At 43.0% G+C, this 24,441-nt stretch overlaps 1 protein-coding gene across 2 annotated transcripts in view; it reads right to left on the minus strand.

The window, feature by feature from the left end:
* Positions 1–1,253: 1,253 nt before the first annotated feature.
* ACD (ACD shelterin complex subunit and telomerase recruitment factor) overlaps positions 1,254–24,441 on the minus strand; it is a 67,680-nt gene continuing 44,492 nt past the window's right edge. For both annotated transcript variants that reach the window (XM_040431974.1, XM_040431975.1), the window contains 3 exons: positions 17,983–18,914; positions 9,608–9,687; positions 1,254–1,547 (listed from right to left, as the gene is read on the minus strand). In XM_040431974.1, the coding sequence (XP_040287908.1) occupies positions 1,481–1,547; positions 9,608–9,687; positions 17,983–18,914 (1,079 nt within the window). In that variant the 3' untranslated portion in view covers positions 1,254–1,480. The remainder of the gene's footprint in view (positions 1,548–9,607; positions 9,688–17,982; positions 18,915–24,441) is intronic.

Genomic DNA, 24,441 nt, shown 5'->3' on the forward strand with positions numbered 1-24,441 from the left:
AAAGGGTTAACAACGTTTGTAAAATCAGTTTTGAATACCTGGAGGGGTGTAGTTTCTAGAATGGGGTAATTTTTGGGTGGTTTCTATTATGTAAGCCTCACAAAGTGACTTCAGACCTGAACTGGTCCCTAAAAAGTGGGTTTTTGAAAATTTCTGAAAAATTTCAAGATCTGCTTCTAAACTTCTAAGCCTTGTAACATCCCCCAAAAATAAAATATAATTCCCAAATTGATCCAAACATGAAGTAGACATATGGGGAATGTAAAGTAATAACTATTTTTGTAGGTATTACTATGTATTATAGAAGTAGAGAAATTGAAACTTGGAAATTTGCAATTCTTTACAAATTTTTGGTAAATTTGGTATTTTTTTATAAATAAAAATGAATTTTTTTTACTTCATTTTACCAGTGTCATGAAATACAATATGTGACGAAAAAAAACAATCTTAGAATGGCCTGGATAAGTCAAAGTGTTTTAAAGTTATCAGCACTTAAAGTGACACTGGTCAGATTTGCAAAAAATGGCCGGGTCCTTAAGGTGAAATAAGGCTGTGTCCTTAAGGGGTTAAATAAATGTACCCATATATCAATAGAAAAAAGCAAAAAAACTTTGTAATAAGAGTGGTTCTGGGACAATCATTGTAAGTTATAAATACTGCACCTCTATGTAATGTAATGGAAAACTAGACGTTGGTTCCGAAGCCCCCGAAATGTATTCTAAAAATAAGGAAAAAAATTAAAGAGCAGTGTAAACATAGCGTGAGTGATGGTAAAGTAGGCTGGAAGACCAAGAATTCAAGGATTTACTCCATCAGCACATCAAATGCCCAGGAGGTGGGTTCCCTGAAGTGCAGGGCTCTGGGCTTTCTGCATTGAATGCTTCTCCAAACCTTCCCCTCTGTCTATGACTCTAGCAGTCTCCTATTTGGATGCTGTATCTCTCACTCACAGCACAGGGGAAGGGCTGAGGAATGTTCAGTGCAGAAAGCCAAGGCATTGCACTTGAGGGGACCACCCCCTGGCACTTGTGATTGATGCCTATATAGTGCTGTAAACAAAGTGGCCAAAACCGACAAACTCCTTTTATGAAGAACAAAACTAGATAATAATGAATACTGATAAGCAAGTCAGAAAACATTTTTTTCAATTTCATCTTTTTCTCCTATAAGTTACCTCTTAGAGATTTACCTTGAGCAAAAGGGAGAAAGAAAGGGAAGAAAACCACCAAACAACAGTTCATCTTTAGCAAAGGACCAAACACATTTTAATCATTAGTGGTGATATTTTATTGTTATTTACTCTTTTTATGTAAAAAAAAATAGGGTTGGTTTCCGTAAATTACAAACATTGTAACAAAAGCTGCTTGGAAGCGGATTCTTTGCTTGTGTAACGTAAGTCTTCTGTGCAGACAAGAACAATATCTATCAGGTTTAGGCTTATGGGCAGGTTAATGTAATGTTAAGTGGGTAGAATAGCTATTTAGAGAACTTTTTCTTGTACTTCTGAAAACATCTTTACAGCCCAATCACACAGATCTGCTGGCATCCTGTTAAAAAAAAATAAAAAATACACAAAGTTATGACTTTTTGCATATATTTGGTGCAATTCTAGATGCAACTTTTTAAACTACTGTATGCAATCTCCATCAAAATTAAGAGTAAATTGTGACCCAGTCGGGGAGATTTATCAAAACTGGCAACCAATCAGATCCTACCTTTTATTTCTCAAAACAGCTCTGAAAAATGAAAGGTGGAATCTGATGGGTTGCTCTGGGCAACTAAGTCAGTTTTCCTTGATACCCGTTTTGATAAATCTCCCCCACTGTGTCTAAATTGATCTAAACAATGAGGCAAATATACTAATATATGCACCTAGACCTGGTCTTAAAATGCACCAAAGTTTGGCACATAATAATATAATGCATCACATTGTAGACCTATTTATGGAGCAAATGAGCCCAAAAATAATCCAATGCGCCTACAGTGCCTGTGTGACCGCTGTAGCATCTCAGCAGGAGACCACTACAGCTATCACTCAGAGCAGCGGGAAGGCGACATTTTTTGGTCACCTTGCACCAAAAAAGTATAATATTGAACAATCAAAAAATCATATGTACCCAAAAATAGTAAAAGAAAAAAGACTATTCTCACAAAGAATTGGGTACTACACAAGACGTTCGGCAGAAAAACAAAAAAATATATGGCTTTCAAAAACGCTTTATTATGTAAAACAAAATATTGAGGTTTGTTTAGCTGTTAACACTTGTGTTGCAGGAAATATTTATTAAAATGGAAAATCTGCAACAAAAAAAAAGTTAAATTATAAAATTGAATCTCCATTTTCCTTTAATTCTTGTGTAACACCTTAAGGGTTAACAGTGTTTATAAAATCAGTTTTGAAAAACTTGAGGGTGTAGTTTCTAAAATGGGGTCATTTATAGGTTGTTTCTATTATGTAAGCCCCACAAAGTGATTTCATAACTGAACTGGTCCTTAAAAAAAGTGGGTTTTGGAAATTCTTCTAAAATTCTAAGCCCTGTTGCGTCCTAAAAAAATAAAACGACATTTAAAAAAATTATGCAAACATAAATTAGACATATGGGAAATGTAAAGTAATAACTATTTTATGAGGTATCACTTTCTGCCTTAAAAGCAGAGAAATTCTAATTTCATCAACTGCGAATTTTTCCAACTTTTTTGTAAATGTAGTTTTTTTCACACATTGACTCAAATTTATCATCAACATGAAGTACAATGCGACATGAGAAAACAATCTCAGAATGGCTTGGATAAGTAAAATCATTCCAGAGTTATTATCACATAAAGTGACACGTCAGATTTGCAAAAATTGGCCTGGGATTTAAGTTGAAAAGTGGCTCGGTGCTGAAGGGGTTAAAGTTATAGCAGGGAGGTGTTTTTAAATAGAAGGGGAGAATGTGAGAAAAGGGGGGCACAATCTGAAATTAGTTCAGTGGAAGATCAGATGTAATGTCACAAAGTATTATTCTAATGGAGGAGTAGTAGATGCTTGGTGCAAACTTTCTTCAGAAGTGGCAGGAGATGCTAAAGTTAATGAATGTGAAGTAATAAACGGGCAGACTAGATGGGCCATGTGGTCTTTTCTCGCATCAAGTTTCAAAAATAAAAACAACATCTAAAAGATGACTGGAGGGAATTTACCAATAGACTGATGAAACTTGCAGACAGCAAAAATGGCACAAATTGTACAAAAGTGGAGCATGTTCTATCATATACAGGTGAAACTTAGAATATCGTGCAAAGTTCATTTATTTCAGTAATGCAACTTAAAAGGTGAAACTAACATATGAGATAGACTCATTACATGCAAAGTGAGATATTTCAAGCCTTTGTTATAATCTGAATGATTATGGCTTACAGCTTATGAAACCCCAAAGTCACAATCTCAGGTACCCTTTGCTCAGGGGGTATGGATTAATTAGCTGACTAGAGTGTGACTCTTTGATCCTAGAATATTGAACCTTTTCACAAAATTCTAATTTTAAGCTGCATTAATGCAATTCCTTTTCCTTTGCATTAGGCCTCATGCACACGACCGTGGTGTGTTTTGCGGTCCTCAATCGCACATCCGCAAAACACGGATGGCGTCCGTGCGCGTTCCGCAATTTGAGAAACGGCATGGACAGCTTTCAATATAAATGCAAAGCGCAGACAAGAATAGGACATGTTATATATTTTTAGCGGGGCCACGGAACGGAGCAATGGATGCGGACAGCACACGGAGTGCCGTCCGCATCTTTTGCAGCCCCATTGAAGTGAATGGGTCCGCATCCGAGCCGCCAAAACGGCGGCTCGGATGCGGACCAAAACAACGGCCGTGTGCATGAGGCCTTACTGAAATCAAGGGACTTTTGCACGATATTCTAATTTTTCGAGTTTTGCCTGTATTTGCTGCAACTCTATAGGCACATTGTGGATGTGGTACATACGTTATACAGTGAGGAAGAAAAGTATTTCAACACCCTGCGATTTTGCAAGTTCTCCCACTTAGAAATCATGGAGGGGTCTGAAATTCACATTGTGGGTGCATTCCCACTCTTAAAGACAGAATAAATAAAAAAAATTAAGGAAATCACATTGTTTGATTTTTAAAGAATTTATTTGTCTTGCACTGCTGAACATAAGTATTTGAACACCTGAGAAAATCAGTGTTAATATTTGGTACAGAAGCCTTTGTTTGCAATTACAGAGATCAAATGTTTCCTGTAGTTCTTGACCAGGTTTGCACACACTGCAACAGGGATTTTGGTCCACTTCTTCACACAGATCTCCTCTAGATCTGTCAGGTTTCGGGGCTGTTGCTGAGCAACACTGAGTTCCAGCTCCCTCCAAAGATGTTCTATTGGATTTAGGTCTGGATATGCTTCTTACGGAGCGACTCCTTGGTTATCCTGGCTGTGTGCTTCGGGTCGTTGTCATGTTGGAAGACCCAGCCACAACTCATCTTCAATGCTCTGACTGAGGGAAGGAGGTTGTTGCTCAAAATCTCACAATAAATGGCCCCATTCATCCTCTCCTTAATACAGTGCAGTCGTCCTGTCCCCTTCGCAGAAAAGCACCCCCAAAGCATGATGTTACCACCCCCATGCTTCACAGTAGGGATGGTGTTCTTGTGATGCAACTCATCCTTCTTTTTCCTCCAAACACGACGAGTGAAGTTTAGACCAAAAAGTTCTACTTTAGTCTCATCTGACCACATGACTTTCTCCCATGCCTCCTCTGGATCATCCAGATGGTCATTGGCAAACTTCAGACGGGCCTGGACATGTGATGACTTGAGCAGGGGAACCTTCCGTGCAATGCATGATTTGAAACCATGATGGCGTAGTGTTCTACCGACAGTGACCTTTGAAACGATGGTCCCAGCCCTCTTCATGTCATTGACCAGCTCCTCCCTTGTAGTTCTGGGCTGATTTCTCACCTTTCTTATCAGTGATACCCCACGAGGTGAGATCTTGCATGGAACCCCAGTCTGAGGGAAACTGACAGTCGTCTTTAGCCTCTTCCATTTTCTAACAATTGCTCCAACAGTTGATCTATTTTCACCAAGCTGCTTGGCAATTGCCCCGTAGCCCTTTCCAGCCTTGTGGAGGTCCACAATTTTGTCTCTGGTGTCTTTTGACAGCTCTTTGGTCTTGCCCATGGTAGTAGTTAGCGTCTGACTGTGGGTTGGACAGGTGTCTTTAAAGAGCTCAGACAGGTGCTACTAATTAAGATTAATGAGTGGAGTAGAGGTGGACTTTTTAAAGGCACAGTAACAGGTCTTTGAGAGCCAGAATTCTTGCTGTTTCTCAGGTGTTCAAATACTTACCGTATTTTTCGCTTTATAAGACGCACTTTTTCCCGCCCAAAAGTGGGAGGAAAATGGCAGTGCGTCTTTTAAAGCGAACACTGCCATGTTTACTTTGGTGACGCTGATACATCGCAAGCCACGATGTATCAGAGGGGTGGGAGGAGGGGACGGAGGCTGGCAACACTCGCGGCGGGGCCCGATGCAGTCACTGTACTGTAATACATCGGGCCCCGCTCACGGCAATTTTCACATGTACAGTCTATAAACTTCAAGCAGTATCTCTGCTTTAAACTAGGGCAATTCTCTGTAGTAGTACAAGTCACTATGAAAGCGGCAGGCAGGGGGCGGCAGCGTAACCTCGCGATGCTCACTCATTCACACTCCTCCCACTTCCTTCATGAATGAAGTGGGAGGAGCGTGAATGAGTGAGCATCGCAAGGTTACGCTGCCGCCCTGCCTGCCGCTTTCATAGTGAGTTGTACTACTACAGAGAATTGCCCTAGTTTAAAGCAGAGATACTGCTTGAAGATTATAGACTTTACATATGAAAAATGCTTCATTACAATCTGCTTTCTTCTATAACAGTACTCACTATGAAAGCAGCGGTCCAGCCGGCGCGTGACATCACTCACTCGGTCATGCTCCTCCCACTTCATTAATGAAGCTGGCAGGAGCGTGACTGACTGACTGAGTGACGTCACGTACTGGCCGGACTGCTGCTTTTATAGTGAGTACTGGTATAGAAGAAAGCAGAGCCATTAAAAGATTTTACATATAAAGTCTACTGTGTGCCCTGTGGTGTAATGGGGGTCACTATTCGCACAGGGACAATATACTGTGACACATATGATACTGTGACCAGCATAAGATCATCTTATGCTGGTCACAGTATCATATATGTCACAGTATATTGTCCCTGTGTGAATAGTGACCCCCATTACATAAGGTGCTATATATGATGCTACATCCCCCGTAGTAGTGTATCATCCACACATCCCCCTCATAACAGTGCGTCATCCACAGATCCCCATAACTAGGGGTGCACCGAAATTCCGGCGGCCGAAAATATCGGCCGAAAATGGGCCTAATCCATTTCGGCCGATATTGGTACATATCGGCAGAAAATATGGGGTTTGGGATTTGTGGGATTTGTCACCCGCGCCGGGCGGGCGGTTTACTTTAAGTCACTGCATCTTTATTTTACCTTACAATCGTGACGCTCCAGTTACAACTCTGCAGGCAGAGCGGAGGGCGACGTAACGTCACTTACTCACGTGACGCGCCTGCTCCGCCTCCTTCATTCATAAAGTGGGCGGAGCAGGTGCGTCACGTGAGTAAGTGACGTTACGCCGCCCTCCGCTCTGCCTGCAGAGTTGTTACTGGAGCGTCACGATTGTAAGGTAAAATAAAGATGCAGTGACTTAAAGTAAACCGCCCGCCCGGCGCGGGTGACAAATCCCACAAATCCCAAACCCCATATTTTCTGACGATTGTAAGGTAAAATAAAGATGCAGTGAGTGATTAGTCTGCTGTGAGCAGCAGGGCCGGGGCTGTTATGGGTAGGGGGATCGGTCTATGGCACTGCTATGGGGAGGGGGGATCTGTGCACTGTTATGGGGAAAGGGATCTGTGCACTGTTATGCCCATAACAGTGCACATATCCCCCCCTCCATAACAGCGCTATCCACAGATGAATTTCATTCATGAAAAATAATTATTAATAAAATCATTAAAAAAAAGTATTTTAAAAGTATTTGGGCAAAAAGGCAGTTTCGGTTTTCGGTCAAGGGCATCCTGAATTTTCGGTTTCGGACCAGAATTTTCATTTCGGTGCACCCCTACCCATAACAGTGCGTCATCCACAGGTCCCCCCATAACAGTGTCATCCCCAGGTCCCCCCATAACAGTGCGTCATCCACAGTTCCCCCATAACAGTGCGTCATCCACAGACCACCATTAGTTCTAAACCCACCAAAAGCACACCTTTTGGTTCAATTATTTTTTTCTTATTTTCCTCCTCAAAAATCTCGGTGCGTCTTATCATCAGATGCGTCTTATAAAGCGAAAAATACAGTATGTTCAGCAGTGCAAGACAAATACATTCTTTAAAAATCATACAATGTGATTTCCTGATTTATTTATTTTTATTCTGTCTCTCAGAGTGGGAATGCACCTACAATGTGAATTTCAGACCCCTCCATGATTTCTAAGTGGGAGAACGTGCAAAATCGCAGGGTGTTCAAATACTTCTGGTCCTCACTGTATACCAATAGCTTCTGCCTAAAAATAGTGCACGACTATAATGAAATACGCCTCTTTCTCTCAACACTTTGAAACTGACAAGCTAGGTGTTATATAGCGTCAGAACACATAATTAATTTTTGTCACATTTTACTAAATCTCCTGCACTGTGTAAACACCACATTAGTGATACAAATGTACAAAACATTATTTTTATGGGTCCATTAAAAATAATTTTGTATCCTACTATAATTTTTTATTTTTTTAACATGATGAATATATAGATTTAGTACCTTAAAAACATATTCATGACATAAAGGCAATAGTAAAAAAATAAAAAATAAAAGACATAACTGAAAAATAGCTGAAGCGTTGTGTGAACAGAATCTAAACGCTACTGATTGGTTGATCTGGTTTAGGGTATGTTCACATCTCTGGCATCCAGTAGGCTGTTCCCACAGAGAACTCTGTATCCAGCATAGCCAGATAGTGCCGAATAGGATCCCAACACTTTCTGCGTGCAACGTTTTTTGTGTGGCCAAAAGCCGGCATTTCCTGGGAAGAGGTCGGATCCCATTATAGTCAATGGGGTCCGGTGGTACGCAGCACTATCTGGCTATGCTGGATCTGGAGTTCTGGATGGTGCAGATGTGAATTTACCTTAACATGTATGGGTAATATCTTTGAATCGTTAATCCAAACCAAATCACAACATCTTTATTCTGGCATCGGACAAGATATTATGATAATCTGCCACTGAATTTTGAAAAGATTGAACTGACTATAACCAATTAGGAGACTTTAACAAAGAAAAAAAGCAATTTCAAAAGTAAGTACATTACAGTTTGCAATTTGGATCCTGCTGGGGGTCATTTTTAAAGGTTTGATTATTATTTATTTTGAGGAAACATCCTGGTTACCCTCACAAATATTTTTATATGTTTTCTATAACGGTCTGATAATCCAGAATATATTATAATTAGGCATGAGCAAACTTGGGTTTTAAGTTCGGTGTACAAGGTTCGGGTTAGAAGTTATGGTCCGTGGTAGTGGAATCTAGAGCGGAATTCTTAGATAACCCGAACCTTGTACGCCGAACTGGAAAACACAAGTCCGCTCAATACTAAATATAATCTAGCAAAAATGAAAGGGGTTGGGTTGTTCAAAAGTAATTAAGCCCTTAATGACCAATGATGTACTGTTAGTTAGTTAATATACTTGTGGTGACACCGGCATCTAAACAGGTGTCACGGACAGCTGAGCTGTTCGGGCACCCGGCAGTGAACCATTCAGTGTGGTGCCTGCCTTTGGATCACTTTAAATGGTCAGTCGGATTTGACTGACCAATCGCAGCATTGAGCAGCAGGCTCAAGTCCTACAGCGCAGCTCCGATCTTCTCAGTGAGTGTTGATATCAGGGCTGCGCTGTTAGGAAGTCCATGTAGCCCCTATCCCCCTCAAGTCAGGATGGCTCTTCCAAGCATCTCTGTTCCAGCGCTGACCGCCTGGTCCCTGTTGTTTTCAGTCCCCTGTGGACCGGAAGTGTGACGTCCTGTCCTTTGTCCTGTGCGATAATGCAGTCATTCACTTGTCCCCAAGTGACACATGACTACTGAGGACAGTGAAGTATGATGACGGACCGAGCATCACACTTCTGGTCCACAGGGGACCAGAAGAAAAGTTAGGGGTCGAACAACTCCTTTATGTGGGCAGAAAATCACCAGCAGAATACGATAAATTGCTTTTATGGAGAAGCTGCTACTGCTGATTTGAAGTGGAGACATGTAGCGTTGCATCCAATTATCAAAAGCAGCAAGATATTTTTCTGGTTAGATTTTAAGAAGAGAAAAATAATTCCCCACTGGGTCTGCTTATTATCCTGCCATATGCATGAGTGGTGGAACATTATGGTGACGTCTGTGTTCTTGATGCTTAACTGTTATGTGGTTATAGCAGGTGGTGTCACCTGTTTTTATATGGTACATGTGTCTCAAGCTTATATTGTAGATTTATACATTATTCACACATAACTTACTGTATAGCGTTCACACAGGCACAGAGCTCTTCAGAAGGAGGCTTGTACTTATACTGAAAGGGCGTTCCATCACGGTGGGCCTGTGAAAAAGGAATACAATCATTACCCACCGTATATTTGCTAATATTACAATATAACTTTTTTTTTTTTGTTAGCTCCACAAGGTGGTGGCTCCTTATTACTTATATATTTATGAAGGCAAAAGTTCCCTTTTCATGTTTCAATGTATAACTAATCGCAGTGAGCTTAATTCAGGTTTTTGCCATTGAAATGCTGTTAGAATGTCAAAGTGCTAAAACTGAGCAGGAGTGAGGAAGTCAAATTCCCTGTGGCTGCTTTTTCTGCCACTTCCATCAGAATCGGTTTGGCTAAAAGGTATATTTTAGAAACCTGTTGTAAATAAGGTGAAAATTTCACTCTGATTACTATTTCAGATAGATTGACAGCGGTATGTCCACTAGGGATGATGGTTGGTACCTTGGAACTGAACCCGAGTTTGGGAAATGTTTTTTTACTGTACAAATAAAATTTATGAAGTTATTGCGCGAAGTCTCGTGAGAAAGTTTTATGCAAATCGACTTCAGGTGTTTCATCTGAAGTCGATTTTCTCATCCCTAATGTCCACACGTTCAGGTTTTTTGAGGTAGTGTTTTAGGTCAAAACCAGTTGCATCTTCATACTTGCTCTCCGTTCATGAGGTATACCTGATTTTGGCTTCAAGAAACCTGAACGTGTGGCCATACAAGAGTTTTCAAGGGGTTTTATTATTTTGCTCACTTATATAGCGCTGACATATTCTGCGGCACTTTACAGACATTATTATCATTTGATGTCCCCATGGAGTTCACAATCTAAGGTCCCTATCAGTATGTCTTTGGAGTGTGGGAGGGAACAGGAGTACCCGGAGGAAACCCATGCAAATTTGAACCTAAGACCCCAGTGCTGTAAGGCTGCAGTGCTAACCACTGAGCCACCATACGGCCCCCGCTGTCCACAATACAAACTTATCACCTATCTGTAAAAGCCCTGGAGGTCCATGCTGATAAATATGTATTTGCAAATCCTGCTATAAGGCATGACGTTTCTGTGAACTGAAAGCCAGTACATGAAAGATTCATTATTAACATTAGAAACCCTTTGATGACCTGGTTAGAAAACATCAATGTACAGTCGTGGCCAAAAGTTTTGAGAATGACACAAATATTCGTTTTCACAAAGTTTGCTTTGTTTCAGTTGTTTCTGTGATGTAGTGAAATATAATTACACGCACTTCATACGTTTTAAAGGCTTTTATCGACAATTACATGACATTTATGCAAAGAGTCAGTATTTGCAGTGTTGGCCCTTCTTTTTCAGGACCTCTGCAATTCGACTGGGCATGCTCTCAATCAACTTCTGGGCCAATTCCTGACTGATAGCAACCCATTCTTTCATAATCACTTCTTGGAGTTTGTCAGAATTAGTGGGTTTTTGTTTGTCCACCCACCTCTTGAGGATTGACCACAAATTCTCAATGGGATTAAGATCTGGGGAGTTTCCAGGCCATGGACCCAAAATGTCAACGTTTTGGTCCCCGAGCCACTTAGTTATCACTTTTTCCTTATGTCACGGTGCTCCATCGTGCTGGAAAATGCATTGTTCTTCACCAAACTGTTGTTGGATTATTGGAAGAAGTTGCTGTTGGAGGGTGTTTTGGTACCATTCTTTATTCATGGCTGTGTTTTTGGGCAAAATTGTGAGTGAGCCCACTCCCTTGGATGAGAAGCAACCCCACACATGAATGGTCTCAGGATGCTTTACTGTTGGCATGACACAGGACTGATGGTAGCGCTCACCTTTTCTTCTCCGGACAAGCCTTTTTCCAGATGCCCCAAACAATCGGAAAGAGGCTTCATCGGAGAATATGACTTTGCCCCAGTCCTCAGCATTCCATTCACCATACTTTCTGCAGAAGATCAATCTGTCCCTGATAGTTTTTTTTGGAGAGAAGTGGCTCTTTACTGCCCTTCTTGACACCAGACCATATTCCAAAAGTCTTCGCCTCACTGTGCGTGCAGATGCGCTCACACCTGCCTGCTGCCATTCCTGAGCAAGCTCTGCACTGGTGGCACTCCGATCCCGCAGCTGAATCCTCTTTAGGAGACGATCCTGGCACTTGCTGGACTTTCTTGGACGCCCTGAAGCCTTCTTAACAAGAATTTAACCTCTTTCCTTGAAGTTCTTGATGATCCTATAAATTGTTGATTGAGGTGCAATCTTAGTAGCCACAATATCCTTGCCTGTGAAGCCATTTTTATGCAACGCAATGATGGCTGCACGCGTTTCTTTGCAGGTCACCATGGTTAACAATGGAAGAACAATGATTTCAAGCATCACCCTCCTTTTAACATGTCAAGTCTGCCATTTTAACCCAATCAGCCTGACATAATGATCTCCAGCCTTGTGCTCGTCAACATTCTCACCTGTGTTAACAATACGATTACTGAAATGATCTCAGCAGGTCCTTTAATGACAGCAATGAAATGCTGTGGAAAGTATTTTTTGGGATTAAGTTTATTTTCATGGCAAAGAAGGACTATGCAATTCATCTGATCACTCTTCATAACATTCTGGAGTATATGCAATTTGCTATTATAAAAACTTAAGCAGCAACTTTTCCAATTTCCAATATTTATGTAATTCTCAAAACTTTTGGCCACGACTGTAGATCATTCAAGATAAAAGTTACCGAATACAAGATCTAGAAAGAAATGTCTAGTGGGAGAGACAGACCTGCTTAGACTAGATTTAAAGAAGGCAGTCATCCAAGTAAAAAAAAAAAAAAAGTGCTACCCAGTCCTGGATGCAGACACACAAGGTCCCAAAGGCTTGTATATGACTTAACACTTTCTTAAAAGGGGTTGTCTCATCTTAGACATTGGTGGCATATCAATGTCAGCTAACTGCGGGTCCCACTATTGGGACCCACAGATACCTCCGAAAGTGAAGTAGAGCGAACTGCCACACTTGCACGGGTGCTATCCATTATTCTATGGGAGTTCCAAAAATAGTCGCGCAAGCTTCGAAGTCCCATAGAATTTAATGGAGAGTGCACCGTGCAAGTGTGGCCATTGCTCCATTTACTTCAAGTACCGCATCAGTCACTAAAACCATTGTAAGTCAATGGGTGCTGTATCCGGTTATTTTATGTCCAAAAAAAACCTGGATCCATCATCATTGACTTGCATGGTTTTTGGTGCTGGATCAAGCATATTCAGTTTCTCATGCTGCACACAAAAACGCTGCTTGCAGCGGTTTTATGTCCAGCATGGGAACACAACAAACTGGAACGGAATGCATTCTGGTGTACTATGTTATAGTTTGTTCAGTTTTTTGCCCATTGACCATGAATGGGGACAAAACTCAAGAGTTTTCCTCCGGTTTTGAGATCCTCTGCCGGATCTCAAAACCGGAAGGGAAAATGCAGATGTGAAAGTAGCCTAAGATGAGACAACCCCTTTAAGTCTCAACCTATAAATGCATTTTTGAGGTGTAACCATACCCTTCTGTTGAAACCCAGAAAACATGTTTATAGTATGAAAGGTTCTTCTGATTGCATACAAACAATATACAATGCATCACTTTGTCAGATCGTGCCATATGGTATACAGACTTTTAAAGGGGTATTTCCATCTGAGACAATGGGGGCATATTGCTAGGATATGCCCCAACTGTCTAATAGGTGCGGGTCCCACCTCTGGGACCCGCACAGACACCGAGAACAGAGCGGGGAAGGAGGTGGCCACCACCAAGCGCTCTCCCCTTAGTAGTAAATGGGAGCGCACCGCACTAGCGATATGCCCCCATTGTCTGAGATGGGAAAACCCCTTTAAGGTATCTTAAAGGCTAAGCTTTATGGGCAATATTTGAAAATGCCTGTCAAGATATTAATTAAGATAATACTAATTAAAGGGATTATACTTGTAGCTGCGGACACATCTTATACCTACCTCATGTAACGCATAACATTTGTTACAAAAAAGTTATCCGATGCCAGACAAACCCATTTATTTCACATCTGACCATCTTATACAATATACAGTTCCTTTGGAATTACCTCTGTGTTAATGATTTCTCCAAGAGCTAATTGGCAAAAGGTGTTTGAGTTAAGAAGATGAAATTGGAAGTGTGGGTTTCATAGGTGTTTTTTTAAGGCCTTGGGAGGCAACTGATTCCCTTTAGCAGAACACCCACTCCTAGGGAGAGGAGCAACAGTGCTGACTTTTCTCCATTTATAGGTAATTGGTGGCTTAATGTGCACCCATGTCTTTATAAGACATCTTCTGAAAGTTGTTTACATCGAGGCACGGTTCTCACTGACCAATCATTCCTGTGAGGAACAGATTTGTCTCTGTGAGATGCATTTTATACAGCAAGACAATGATCCAAAGCACACAAGCAAGTCCATCTCTGAATGGCTCAAAAGAAACAAAAAGGTTTTGGAGCAGCCATGTCAAAGACTTGACTTGAATCTCATTGAAATACTGAGGCAAGACCTTAAACGGGCAGACTATGCATCAAAATCCTTCAATTGGCCGAATTAAAACAATTCTGCAAAAACTTTCTCCACAGTGATGTAGAAGACTCATCACAAGTTATCTCAAACATTTGATTGCAGTTGTTACTGCCAAGGATGTGTCACACCTGTGACAAGTATTAGAAGGTCTGAAAGACTGACTGCACATTAGTGATCTGACAGCCTCTTTTGGTTTCACTTTGTGTGTGTTGCTGGTATGTCCACACCTCCTGTTCAGGTGTGGATCATGTGACCTTTACCCCCCCCCCTATTTAGTCTGACTTTACCCATCACCCCTTGCTCTGGATAGCTTCAGTTGGTCTTGGAAGAGCTGGAGTGTGGAGCTCATTGAAGTCCTGTTCATCCATCATCCTTATAAGTGTTCCGCTTGTTGTGTTTTGTCTTCTCCCCCTGGTTGTTGTTTACTAGGCCTCAGCGAGACGCTGGCTCCTTCACCTGGGAAGGAACGGGTTGTCTCTGCCCTGTCATTACCTTTAGGGCATTAGAGGGTCTTCAGGGTTTTCTAGGTTCCAGTGTATTGGCATCTCTACCATCGAGGGGTGCCCATACGGATAGGAGTTAGGGCCAGGAACAGGGTTTTATAGGTAGTGACCCTTTTCCTTCCCTAGCGGTTCGGCCTAGTGTCTTTCCCCTTTCGTCTTGTTGCCTTATTGGTGTTTCTCCCCTACTTCCTCCGTGACAGGATGGCCAGCCGGGCATTAGGCTTAGGGGGTCAATAACTTTTTCACATGGGTAATATAGGTTTCGAATAAGAACTCGTGCCCCACTTCAATGGGGCCGCAAAAGATGTGGACAGCACTCCGTGTGCTGTCTGCATCCATACTCGGTTCCACAGCCCTGCTACAAAAATAAAAGGCATACTATTCTTGGCCATATCAAGGACAAGAATAGGACTGCTGAGGGCCAGACCTTCCGTTCCGCAAACTGCAGAACGTACAGAGCTGGCCATCTCTTTAAATGGGTCCATTCAAGTCCTTGTAGTACTATATTACTGTCATAAATTTTCCCTTCCCACAATGTACCCAAGATGCCAGTGCACATGACATACCAAGTGCTCACGAGCGCTTAGGTGGTTTAGCCAAGGATGATGACGCAGTGACGTCAGCAGTTGCCAGGAGGTTCTCTTCCTGGCTTTGTGCCCTCACCAGTGCTGGATTCACGGCAAGGGGGCGGAAGAGCCCCTATGCAACATGTGGTGATTGGTCATCAGCCACCTAATGAATCCTCATTAGCATTAATTGTTCACGTGACCAAAATACTGCCGGTTTATTGGCGGATCCTTCCTTTATTATTCAGGACCCATCATAGCATAGCCTACCCTCCTGACGAAGCAGTCACACACGAAACGCGTGTTGAGGCTGGGGGCTGTTACTTCATAAGGATAAGATTTATCAGCATCATTTCATGTTTTTTTGCTTACTTTTGGCAACTTTATGTAGTGTAGAGAGGTCACAGCTCTAATAACATTTATTAGCCACCACATATAGTGCTGTATTTCTGATTAGTAGTGCCATGTACTGTGACATGGGGGTCCCATATAGGCTACATTCACACAAACGTATTTTGTTTCCGTGTCCGTTCCGGATAGGATGCGGACCCATTCATTTCAATGGGTCCGCAAAAATGTGGACAGCACACCGTGTGCTATCCGCATCTGTATGTCCGTTCTGCAGCCCCGCAAAAAAAAAAAAAAAGAACACGTCCTATTCTTGTCCATTTGCTGACAAGCATAGGCATTGTTACCATAGATCCACAAAAAAAAAAATATGGATGACATACGGAACATCATCCGTTTTTTTTTTTTTTCTGGCGGATCTCATGCAGGGCATCTTTTGTTATCCTTGTATGATTCAGCTCCATTTTATTGCATCCTGCTTCCATTCATGATTTTTGTGGGAAATATTGTTTTTATTTTTAATCATTAATAAAAAATGTATTTTATGGGGCAGTTAAATAGCTCTTTAGTTTTTTTTTTTCTTGTTTCGTATGGTACTTCAGGCTGTACAGACTCCTTAGGGGCTAAGTAAGCATGGGATGAGGGGATCACTTTGTTATCGCATCTTACAGATGCCTTGTAGGGTGCCAGGTACATTTACGAAAACTCTCTCATCTGATTCAACAATGAAAGTGAGAAATCCTTTTCAATGTGACAATGCTGGCGCCGAGATCTTGGGAACAATTATCGATATGTGCATTCTTACAACACAGTGCGTAGACACTATGCATTCATTACAGACAACATGAGCAGCAGGAGATCATGTTCAGTTATGGACAACTACGACGTCTTAGTTCCTAAGTGCATTTATGAGATAAGTGAATGGGAGTCTGTCAGCAGTTTTGACCCCAAAAAACTGCTGAAAGAGTCATATATGTGACAGGGGAAGCATACATGGGGTGATGGTCCTGCAGGTTGCATGGATAAGAATGCAATTTTTAATCCCACAGTGCTGTGATTGCAAGTACCATAGAGGGCCTAGCCTCTAGGTAACGGTTCTAGACGTCTCCTGATTGGAAACTACAGTTGTAAACAGCAAAGAGAGATGCAGAGAGCCGAGGGCACTGAACACTAAGGGACCACATCCATAGCACTTGCGATTGCGGTCACAGAAGGAATAAAAGTTGGATTGGAATTTGCATGACCATCACTCCAGGTATGTATAAACTGCTTTCCCCGTCACTTACACAGATCTGTCCTTACTTACCTTTTCTCTTTTCTTTATATATATGTTCTTCCTTACCTTTCCTCTAAGTTCAAGTGGCACAAAATGACGAGCTTGGGGGGGGGGGAGATGCTTAATTCTAATGGAAGTTACAAGTATTACCAAGGTTTTTCTTTTCAGTTTTTTTTACTTGCAGCACTCATCTGGATACCTCGTACTAAGGGAAAGGCAAGGAAGGACACATGTAGAGGAAATAGGAAAGACACATCTAATGACCACCGTTGTCTGACTTCAGTAAGTGGCATTTATCATGTAGAGAAAGTGAATACAAGGTACTAATGTATTGTGATTGTCCATATTGCCTCCTTTGTTGGCTGGATCCATTTGTACATCACATTATACACTGCTCGTTCCCATGGTTACAGACCACTCTGCAATCCATCAGCGGTGGTTGTGCTTGCACACTATAGGAAAAAGCATCAGTCTCTCTGGTGGCGGGGACCATGGGAGCGCACATAGGCTAGTGCTTTTTCCTATAGTGTGCAAGCAAGACCATCACTTATGGATTGCAGGGTGGTCTGTAACCATGAAAACGAGCAGGGTATAGTGTGATGGAAAAATGAATCCAGCCAGCAAAGGAGGCAATATGGATAATAACAATACATTAGTAAGTGCCTTGTATTAACTTTCTCTACATGATAAACGCGTTCCTTCCCGACAATCTGCTGTAATATTGTCCCGTGTAAAGGGACTCTAACTGCTTTGCAAAAATCTTGCACTGAACAGCGTCAACATAGAGCTGTTCAAGAGTCTCCATACTTATGAGGACCCAGCTCTCCGCCTCACCCCAACATACTACTTTTCCCACTAACAATCAGTGGTCAGCTAGATCCTCATGGAGAATAGGACTCATCAGCTCGCTGTGTATTGAACATCTCCAGTGCTAGAACTGTGCAAGAGAACATTTTTGTAAAACGGCTAGGTCAATTAAAGAGAGTGACCCAGGCTTTTGCTGAAGGTACCTGTCACTATTTTATGCTGCCCTTAGTTAGGGCAGCAAAAAAACAAAAACAAACTAGTAACAAATTCCCTTTTAGTATCACATAGCAATAATCACAATGATCAGCTCTATTCCTCACCAGTTTAGTGGTTCCTACTTCCACGGTGTCTACTATGATCTTTTCTTTGGCCTGGAAAGGCAGAGACTGTCCATGCCTTTCCTTAGAGGGTGCTTCCTGTATGCAGACTTTACTGGTCTTAAGCCCCTTTGAAGTTAACTGATCATTTGCAGAGTCTTTAGTTGCAAGGATGTTTGTATTGCACACAAACTGTAAGATAGGTTTATGTCTTTTTATTCTCTTTTTGCTGGATTTATGATTTTTTTGGACACCTGAAACAGGCCCTGCTGCTTCTCTTTTCCCTATTTGCTTACTTATTGCGGTCTGAACACCATTATCAGACACTTTGTCAATTTCTCCACCAGAACGCAAAGTAGTAGTCAAACAATCTGGCCTGTCTACATACTCCGGCTCCTGCTGCTCCAGGTCCGAGAGAGTGCTCTCCAGATCCTCCAAAGTTTGCTTCCTCTTTGAGGCTTTCCTTGTTCTCGGAGAAGAGAATTTCTCTCTATCAATGTCATCACTTAGAGAAAAAATACCTGTTTTACTTCCAGGGTTGCCTTCCATTTCTGATGTATAAGACTTCATTGGACTTACATGAACTTTACTTTCCACTGACAAACGTCTCTGTGGTAAGTCTTTTACTGAGTCTTGAGTAAGATGTGTTAGACTGACAGAGGCAATACTGGTATTTAAGTTTCCTTGTCTGCAGTGAGGGTTAGGCTCACTACTGGCATGGTTAGTCTGGGTTTCACTTGTACTAGGCTGTTGTGTGTTGGAAACATGTCCCGTAAACAGCAAAGGGAAAATCTCTATCTTGTCATTACAGGAGTCATCCATAGATATATCTGCAAGACTTGTGAATATATCAGGAGTGCTACTGTCTTGATCCGAGTCAACCTCATTTTCGCTTCTCTTTTGGGCACCAGAATGTGAACACTTTGGCTGGGAATCTAAAATGCAAGAACAGAAATGAAAACAACAATAAAATAGGTGCATAATTACCCAGTATATACAATGTAGATTGAAGAACAGATAGCATATTGTTTTTACATTGTATATTTCAGTTAAACTACCTATAGCTCTGTATTAAAAGACTTGCATGAAGAAATTGTGGGGGCATTACATATTGTATGCATCTCTGGGGCTATATGTTAATATTTTCTATACAAGTGAGGGGTTAATACGAGCTAATTGCAATGCATCCTACTTAACTATATTCTGTGGGTCAGCATGAATTCATACAGTTATTGCTATGTTCTACCATTTTCTTTTACAAAATATTTTTCACCCTATATAGATTTCAGAGGAGGAAAATAAGATTTTTTTTTTCATCAGACCTCAGATCAGACCCCCAATGTTAATTAGGCCTCTGCTCAGACCGCCAGTCAGACTACAGATAAGACCAATGTTAATTACACCCCCAAAAATCAACTCACCTCTCCTGTTCTGGACGCCGCCACCGCTCCTGAGATACAATGCTCTTCCTGCCCCACAGGGAATCAACGTTGCACAGTGTGAGGTCACAGAGCGTGCCTACGTCCTCACTCTCTGCACACATCTCAGCACAGCCGAGCCATGAGGAGGAAAGGACTGCCTGTAGAGCTCAGAGACAGGAATTTTGTGGAGGCACAGGTCGGAAGAAGGGTACAAAAAATTTCTGCTGCACTGAAAGTTGCCAAGAGCACAGTGGCCTACATAATTCTTAAATGGAAGTCATTTAAAACAAACAGGAATCTTCCTAGAGCTGGCAACCCCACCAAACTAAGTAATCACTCTGGCTGAGCTCCAAAGAGCCTGTGTGCAAATGGTAGAAACTGCCAGAAGAGCAATCATCACTGCAGCCTATCATCTAGGGCAGACCTGGGCAAACTACGGCCCGCGGGCCGTATACGGCCCGGCGGACCTTTTAATCCGGCCCCCGGCATTTTTGTTGCCGCCGCCGCCGCCGGCCCTGTAACAGCACGGAGTCACTGTCCGGAGTGAGGAGGGGGCGGGGCCCGCGGCCGCTCTGCGCTCCGCTCTGCTGCCTGGCCTGCCTGTCTCTTTAACAGAGCAGACCAGTGGCTGCTGGAGCGTGATGCAGCTGCCGCACAGGCAGAAAGAGGAAGGAGGCGGAGCCCCAGCCAGCAGCCACAGCCAAAGCCAAGCAACTAACAGAACTTACAGGTATTTGGTGGGGGTGGGGGGGGCTCATATAGGACAGGGGGACAGTGTGTGCTTTCCTGCCTGCTACTACATCACCCCCCCCCCCCCAGGGATTGTGGGGGTCATTAAGGGTTGGACTTGCTGCTGATGTTGAGTGTGCCAGTGTGTGTGTGTCCGTCCCTGTGTGTGTGTGTCTGTCCCTTTGTGTGTGTGTGTGTGTGTGTGTCCGTCCCTGTGTGTGTGTCTGTCCCTTTGTGTGTGTGTGTCTGTCCCTTTGTGTGTGTGTGTCTATCCCTGTGTGTGTGTGTTTGTCCCTTTGTGTGTGTGTGTGTCCATCCCTGTGTGTGTGTGTTTGTCCCTTTGTGTGTGTGTCCCCGTCCCTGTGTGTGTCCGTCCGTGTGTGTCTGTCCCTTTGTGTGTGTGTGAGTGTGTCTGTCCCTTTGTGTGTGTCCCCGTCCCTGTGTGTATGTCTCTCCCTGTGTGTATCACCTTGCCCACAGTGTTCCTATGTCTTGACGCAGCTGCTTCAGAACGTTCTGTGCGGGGAAGAAGATGGAAGAGGAGGCAGCGCCAGCATGGAGTCTGTGCGATAGACACAGGGAGGCACACTAAGGACGAAGGTAACACTTCCACATGATCTACACTAGTGTTATCTGTGGTTTTACATAGGACTGCAGGTAACACTACTACATTATTTAGCACTAGTGTTATCTGTGGTTTTACATAGGACTGCAGGTAACACTACCACAAGGTTAGCTCACACAGGGCGCCTGAACACCTAAGGCCGGCCCTGGCTGCGCACCCCAGCGCCAAGGGATGACTGATGTAATATGCCTCTTATATGTGGAGAGCGGTGATGTCACAGATGTAATATATTACTTATAAGTGATATATTACATCAGTGACATCACCACTCTCCACACATAAGTAATATATTACATCAGTGACATCACTGCTGTCCACATATACCGGTAAGTAATACATTACATCAGTGACATCACCGCTCATCACATATATGTGGAGAGCGGTGATGTCACTGATGTAATATATCGCCTATATGTGGACAGCGGTGATGTCACTGATGTAATATAACATTATATGTGGAGAGCGGTGATGTCACTGATGTAAAATATCACTTATATGTGGAGAGCGGTGATGTCACTGATGTAATATAACATTCTATGTGGAGAGTGTTCATGTCACTGATGCAATACAGCGCTCCAGATGGCGACCAAAATGGTCGCCAATGCGCCTTAAAATTTGCAGATGGCGACAAGACTTGTCATAGGCTACAGGCCTGAGGTCTATTTGGTAGTGAAATCCCAGCGCAGGCAGGCATGATGATGTCATCACGCCCGCCTGTGCCAGGACGCGGTGATTTTATGCAGTATTGAGTTTAGCCTTTTGGCCCGGCCCTCCAAAATATTTTCAGTTTCTCATGTGGCCCCATCGAAAAAATAATTGCCCACCCCTGATCTAGGGTTTATGGCAGAGTGGCCAGAAAGAAGCCAAAAAAGTACCTAAAGGACTATCAGACTGTGAGAAACAAGATTCTCTGGTCTAATGAAACCAAGATTGAACTTTTTGGACTAATCGTCATGTCTGGAGGAAAACAGGCACTGCTCATTCAGTGCCCAATACAATCCCTACAATGAAGCATGGTGGTGGCGGCAACATCATGCTGTAGGGGCGTCTTTCAGTGGTTGGGACAGAAAGACTGGTCAGGGAGTAGGGAAAACTGAATGGAGTAAAGTACAGACATATTCTTTTTTTATTTTAGCACAAGGCATACTGATAGGGAACTTACATTGTGAGCTCCACTGGAGACAGCAAGCAATGATAATGTCTGTAAAGCGCTGCGGAATATGTCAGCGCTATATAAGTGATTAAAATCTGTGGATGACACTGTTAAGGGAGCGGAGTGCTGTGGAGGTCACAGTTAAGGGGACAGGTAGGGTGGCCATTCAGGCCACCCTCAAAAGATGGACTTAAAAACCCAGCCTCCAGTTCCCGCTAAGCCATGCCCCTGATCCGGTTAGGCCACGCCCCCCCTCACACTCCACAGTCGACAGAGATTGAAAAAATGAAGGTAAAAATCAACTTCTGTCAGCTGCAGGGGTGGGAGGGAGGGTGACTGAGAGTGAGCTGTTCAAAGAACATCCCTGTGTCCGTCCAGGCCCTGCACCAGACAAGGAGTCTGAAAGCTGGACTGTCCGGCCTAAAATCGGACCTCTGGCCACCCTAGGGGCGGGCTGCTGTTGAGGTCACAGTTAAGGGGACGGTCCGTTATGGAGGTCAGTGTGAAGGGGCAGATTGCTGTAGAGGCTACTGTTAAGGGGACGGGGTGTTGTGGAAATCACTGTTAAGGAGATGGGGTACTGTGGAGGTCACTAATAAAGGGGCGGCCGCTGTGGAGGTCACTGTTAAGGGGCGGGATGCTGTGGAGATCACTGATAGGGGGCGGGATGCTGTGGAGGTCAATGGCGACAGGGAACTGTGGAGGTCACAGTTAAGGGAACAGTCCGCTATGGAGGTCAGTGTTAAGGGGTGGGGTACTGTAGATATCACTGTTATAGTGGATGAAGTAACAAGGTTAGGGGGCACACCAAATAATATACGGAGTGCAGGGGGCGGTGAAGACAAGCATGAGACAATAAAATCTAACCCAAGAGAGGGTCATAAGAACCACCCCATAAATGCACATCCGACAATAGGTCAGTATCAAAAATATATAAAGTTTATTAGACACACCAACAGACACATTAAAAAATTGTATACAATTAGAACAAAGTGCGGTATGCAGTCAATATTATGTAACCAGCACAAACAGGTCCACTGAGTTGCCCCACCATAGGCACATATAATAACCAGCGTATAACAATATCAATATGGAACATAAAGAAAATGTAGCATAAGGTAAAGCCTCTGAAAATACAAACAGACCTAAATAGGGTCAAAATGAAAGAGCCAAACCTACATGGACAGCTGGTACAGTGGACCTGGAAAAGTGAGTGGACCTGACCTCTCCTTAACATCTTTCACTTCAAACTTCCCTAATTCAGGCTACAGTACGACTAGAGCTGTGTTCTTGGTCTTGTTTTAAAGCCAACGTATTTGAAAACAAGACAAAGATTGCGCTGTAGTTCTATGCTAGCTTGAGAAATAGCCCTCTGAAGAGTCCCCTTCCTACCTGCAGCCACACAGCCCTATTAGGAGTCATCCAAAACAGTATTGCCCTTTTCTGCTTGACCAAACCCTGCTCAGGATGATGTGTGTGTGTGGGGGGGTTTGTAAGGCCCTGCCAGTCCCACTGATTTGATCCTCATGGGGCTTGCAGCAGTGATGTGTCGCACATCATCCCCGTGACCGATGCAGCCAATCCCTGCCCTCAGCAGTCACGTGCCATTCATGCACATGTGACCATTGAGGCAAATGTTTGGGTACTGCTGTCATGGAAACAATAAATGTGACATTGCTACTGGTTCGGTGGGGTTCGGAGCAGCAGCGTGGGACAGGCAGGACATTTTAAAGAGGACCTGATACCACTCCAGACATGCCTGTTTTAGTAAATAATTGTATTCCACAGGAAATAATTTTGGAACATCTTTTCCGTTGTGCTGTTCCTCTGTTATTTATAATAAAAGTTTTTAAATAAATTGACAGCTGGTCGTGACCAGATTGGGGGGGGGTGTACCTGCACAGTGTGTCCAGGGACAGACTGTGTAGGGACTAAACCACCAGAAGGAATACACACAGTTCGCAATTTATTCAGAATTTTTATTTCATGGGTAATGCAAGAAGAGGTGACAGGCCCTCTTTGAGGTAAGTAAGGTTTTTATCTTCATTTTGCAAAACCCCCTGATCCATGCCAAATTTTAACAAACCTTGGAGAACCCCTTTAATTGTTTACACAGGCACATTTGCTTGTTTATACAATTATTGCAATTATTGTTCACATAACATAAAAAACAGGTATTTGCAGCTCACTTGTCAGCTGTTATGTTCAGCAGGTGCAAACCTGCTGTCCCACGAGACCAACTCCTTTAGAGGGCGAGGTCTAAGTACAACCCTCGTTCTTTACAATACCTCTGATGGTGAGGATAGACTTTTCCAAGGGGTGGACCAGGTGCTACCTCTGAGGGGGGTTGGGACATAACGGAACTGGGACCTAGGTGTGGACCCACTGGACTGACCTCTAGGTGGTACGGTACACCCAGAGGGTGCTGGGAAGCCAGAGGCTGATCATACTGAAGCATAGTCAGGGTATGAAGGTCAAAGCGGGCAGCAACGAGGCAAAGTCTGTTTAATCAAGAAGCAGGATCCGGTACACAG

This window comes from Bufo bufo, chromosome 5 (genome assembly GCF_905171765.1).
Source record: "Bufo bufo chromosome 5, aBufBuf1.1, whole genome shotgun sequence".
NCBI lineage: Eukaryota > Metazoa > Chordata > Amphibia > Anura > Bufonidae > Bufo > Bufo bufo.